The sequence below is a fragment of the Rhagoletis zephyria genome, unplaced genomic scaffold (genome assembly GCF_001687245.7).
Source record: "Rhagoletis zephyria isolate East Lansing unplaced genomic scaffold, Rhagoletis_zephyria_1.1 Rzeph_scaffold_05746, whole genome shotgun sequence".
Lineage (NCBI taxonomy): Eukaryota > Metazoa > Arthropoda > Insecta > Diptera > Tephritidae > Rhagoletis > Rhagoletis zephyria.
The window spans coordinates 35,483-40,222 of record NW_016162829.1 but is presented as its reverse complement, the minus strand read 5'-3'; the positions used below and the strand labels follow the sequence as shown (position 1 = coordinate 40,222).

The 4,740-nt window shown below is 35.3% G+C and overlaps 1 protein-coding gene across 1 annotated transcript; it reads left to right on the top strand.

The window, feature by feature from the left end:
* Positions 1-1,192: 1,192 nt before the first annotated feature.
* Positions 1,193-2,211, top strand: LOC108372428 (cytochrome b-c1 complex subunit Rieske, mitochondrial-like). The gene has a single exon (XM_017628110.1). It carries the CDS (start codon positions 1,272-1,274, stop codon positions 2,091-2,093), a length of 822 nt encoding a protein of 273 aa, XP_017483599.1. The 5' UTR covers positions 1,193-1,271; the 3' UTR covers positions 2,094-2,211.
* Positions 2,212-4,740: the final 2,529 nt, after the last annotated feature.

The following is a 4,740-nucleotide window of genomic DNA, read 5'->3' as shown; positions in this document are numbered from 1 at the left end:
CTCTCAAAATTGATTTGTCCACAGCAACCTTTTTTGCCCCACTGTGCGCGGCCGAAGGCCACCAACGCGGAAAGGAATTTTACGCAAAAATACTGTTGATGCCCTAACACGAGTTTACTTTTTCTTTGCGAAAATAATCATTATATAAATAAACGAACATTTCCCACGCGCAACATTAAATCCTATGATGTATTGATCGATTGCTATCAACGTGGCAAGGTAGCTCATAATTTTGTACAATTTATGAAACTTCAAAAACTTATCTTTTGTCAAATATTTTGAAATGAAACTTCCTTCTTTTTGTATCATGAGAATACCTTTAAGGTAATAATTGATAACAGAAAGTGCGATAGCGATTCGAAAATTGTCGCTAAGTGCACGGTTAAAAATTTCGGTTTTAATTTTAAACTTTTTGGACTACATATATGACCAAACCAAATTCAGTTTCAAATACAAACCTTTCAAGCTTAAAAAAAAGAAGAGAGCACATATGTTGGGTTTAGAATTTAAACAGTTCGGCTTAAATTTTAAACCCAAACATTTTCATAATTATAAATAAAAAATAAAATTTCATGCCCCGTCTGATGTGGATTGAACCCGGACAGCCTTGGTAGCAACCAATTGTATCAAGCATCTTTGCACACTCAGCTACAGCCACGCATGTAAATGTTCTCTCTTATGTTTAGTTTGAATCAAGACCACGTTTCGCTGTCTGCAAACATTTTCTATTTGGGTTTAGATTTTAAACCAAATTTTCCATGGCTGCGTTTCTTTATACATTCCGGATAATCCCATTTTACAGCCGGAATAAACAGAATGCGTATGAAATATACGTCAACGTATCATCAGGAACGTTCTAAAGAATAAATAAACAAAAAAGTTTATTCCAAACGTTCAGAATGAATAAAGAAATGCAGCCTATATATGAAACCTAGAAAATAAAATTAAAATATTTGGTTTGATTTTTAAACCACGAACTTTTTGGACTAAAATTCAAATCAGAATATATAAAACATTGCTTTAAACTATTGACTAGTTTAAAAAGTAGACTATAAAAGAATAAAAAAGACAGTGGTCCCAGCGCAATAATAATTAATTATTGAATCATCGTCTCAGCGCGGTTTAAAAATTAAACCCAAATTTTTGACCGTGTGGTTACAAAAGGGAAACTATTTTTCTTTCCCTCTTTCCCAATTTAGACAGCCAAAATTATAATAAAAAACCAGTTAAATTTTTAAAAAGCAATTTAAAAAATCCTAATTTTCCTAACAATGCTTAACGTTTTTGCTTTTGGTATTAAGAAAGCAATATTCAGAGCATTTCTGCAACGACAAAATGCCTTCCAATTCATTCTACGTCGCCACAGGGAGAAAACTGTGAATACCTTTCAAACGTTAGCAGAAACTGCAGCAGCACGTGGAGCGCATATTAAAACAGTACATATGATCTCGCTGTTCAAGTCAACAGCACTACCATTTCCACCACTCTCGCAATCGCTGCGATTGCTGCACAACGATATGAATGTGCCAGACTTCTCCGACTATCGCCGTGAAACAACGAATCCAGATGATCCACACGATAACTGTGCAGAACAGCGCAAAGCCTTCTCTTACATGATGGTCGCCGCTGGCGTTATCGGGAGTTGTTATGCCGCCAAAGGCATAGTGAACATGTTCGTACGTTCCATGGGCGTATCAGCCGATGTACTAGCTATGGCCCAGATCGAAATCAAGTTAAAGGATATACCAGAGGGCAAGTCGGTTACGTTCAAATGGCGAGGTAAACCACTATTCATACGACATCGCACCGAGGCCGAAATCCAGGATGTGCGTTCGGTGAAAATATCGACCCTACGCGACCCAGAGTCAGACGATAAACGCGTCAAGGATCCACATTGGCTGGTGGTGATCGGTGTCTGCACACATTTGGGTTGTGTGCCAATTGCAAATGCAGGCGACTTCGGTGGCTACTACTGTCCTTGCCATGGCTCGCACTTTGATGCGTCTGGGCGTGTACGCAAAGGCCCTGCACCGCTTAATTTAGAAGTGCCACAATATGCGTTCCTTGATGAGCATACCCTGATTGTAGGTTAAGAGGATAATGTGGGTGGCGAAATACAAATAGGGGAAGCGGCGCGAACTTATCAAGCAAAGTTAAATATTAATAGAGTATTAAATTACATCTTTCCTTTTTTAATTCTGTGTTCGTATGGAATAGTAGCTTATGTCGAAAGTCTGGCTTTAGTATAATGCGGCATGCGCAGCATACGATTGCGAATGGCTCACTGCCGCCGAGCCATTGAAGAACTTTTGGCAAATACACGTGCAAGAAATAGTTCCGATACTAGCAAGTCAAAAATCTTATTAAGTCTCAACAAAAAATTCCGCGTCATTTAAAGAATAAAGGGAATGCCGCATTTTACTAAAGCCAGCTTCCCGACATAAGCTACTATTCCATACGAACTCAGATTTATTTAATGGACTTCAAAAACCAAACGTGGGTTGGACAATAAAACTTCTCACATAACTGTTCAAAGTGTGATTTGATTTTTCCACTGCGGAGGTTAACTCAGACGGTTTGCAGGAACAAAATATGGGGTCTGTTCCAGCAATAATTACCGCAATATTGCTTTCTTGATGCTCTGTTTCGATGGCCGAAAAACCGACCAACGTAAAAATATACAATCACCGTTCGAAGTCGGTGTAAAACTATAGGTACCTCCCCTCTGTGTGACAACATTAAGGCCTCCCTTTCTCTGAAATATTATTAAAAATATACATACATACATATATTTAATTAGTTCTTTAAATAGAAGTAATTAATTACAAAACAGATCGAAAACAATAAATTAGAATGTTAATAAAAATAAGCCGAAACGAAAGAAAAATATCCATAATTATTTATCATTTAAAGTAAATTAAGGAACAAAAAACGACTGGAACTGTGGTAAAACATTTTAAAAATAATTTAGATACAAAAAAATGTTAACAGTCGTGGATATTCTTGGTAATCTTTGTTCAGTTAAATAATTCCAATTTATCCAACATTGTGTCCTGTTCGTTTCATTTAAATGCTCAGCAAAAGACATAAACGTTCATTTAGAATTTTTTAATTTAGCTGAATTATTGAAAGCAGCACAGCAATCAAACCCTTCCGACGTCAAATTTTTCCAACAGCCTTTAATGTGATCTAAAATTACATTCTATGTTTAATTTCGTAAATTTAAAGTGTTTGTTTTTGTTTTTTGACTTATAACTGCGAAGGATCAGCAGGTGCATTGTTAGACGTTTTGCAAATTTCATAATGCCCGAAAAAATGCTAGCATTAAAATAATAAACTATATAGATATGTATGTATGTACATACGACGTTAATAAATCAAAAAAAAAAAATGTTTTATTTATGAACGGAATTTAGAAGAAGAGAACAACAAATCCACCCGAAGTTTTTTCATCCGTCCATAGTTAACACACGGAAGCGAAAATTCAAAAGTGAACCGGATCTGGCGAAAATTTAACTCATGATAAGGCTGAATAGGTTGGGTATTACCAAATCGCCAATTGTTTTCAGATAAATTCTACAAACCATAGATTATTATAGCACATGTCAAAAATAGGGTTGGGAGTATTGGAAGCAGGACCGGTACGTAATATTACATTTGGTAAGTAGAAGATTCAGCCGAAAAAGAATACATTTTCTGGGTCGATTACGGATGGCAACTGCCAACTGAAAGGTGGCTACTAAGTTACTATATTGGCAACTGCATTTTTGTGGTTGTCGCGGAAATTTTCATTGAGATACAGGCTGGTTCTTATTAGTATAGTGTTCAAAATTATCATTTTATAGCGAAACCCCTACTGAGTATTTATGTATGTATGTAAAAAAAAAAATTATGAAATTGTCGAGCATACTTTATATCATGGACCATAACGATTATAACAGGTCTATTCTGCACGTTACCGAAGATTTTGTGAACAGAAAATTTTATTACCAAAAAATGTTACCACTTCTTGTCACCGCGATTCTAGGTACGTTGGTAATGCAGTGGAAATATTCAGCAATTCAGCTATGAAGATTTGTGGAAATTCCTGTATTGCATATTTCTCGTGGCAATATTATGTTACCAGCTTATGAGATGGTAACCAGATTCACCGGTTACAAGAGAGCACAGAATGCGAAAAAGGTTTAAAAATTGACAGACACTTTAATTACAATTAAATAGTACTCTATAATTATTACTGAACAATGGAAAAGTTGCTTTCGTCTCGCGGGACGATTATTTTAAAAAGTAAATTATTTTCGGCATATCATCGCGAAAGGTTTATTTCAAGACGGAAATTATTTACGTGTTCTCATAATAATTATATAGAATTTTTATATTTTTTCATCTCTCGGGACGTTTATTTCAAGACGAAAATGATTTACGTTTTCTTATAGTAATTACATATATGGAGTTTTTAGTTTGTTTCGTCTCTCGGGGCGTTTATTTCGATACGAATATGATTTACGTCTTCTCATAGTAATTATATGGGATTTTTAGCTTTTTTCGTCTCGGGACGTTTATTTCAAGACGGAAATGATTTGCGTCTTCTCCTAATAAATATTTAAATAATATTTAAATATGGACGTTTAAAACTTTCATATTATCAGGAATATGACCCTTTTCCTTGCCTTTTACAATCAAAGATATAAAAGGCAAATGTCTTAAAAAAGGCAACATCAATGAGTATATATGGAATCA

Excerpts from the sequence above, each read along its gene's own strand:
- LOC108372428 (XM_017628110.1), top strand. The coding sequence starts at position 1,272 with ATGCTTAACGTTTTTGCTTTTGGTATTAAGAAAGCAATATTCAGAGCA.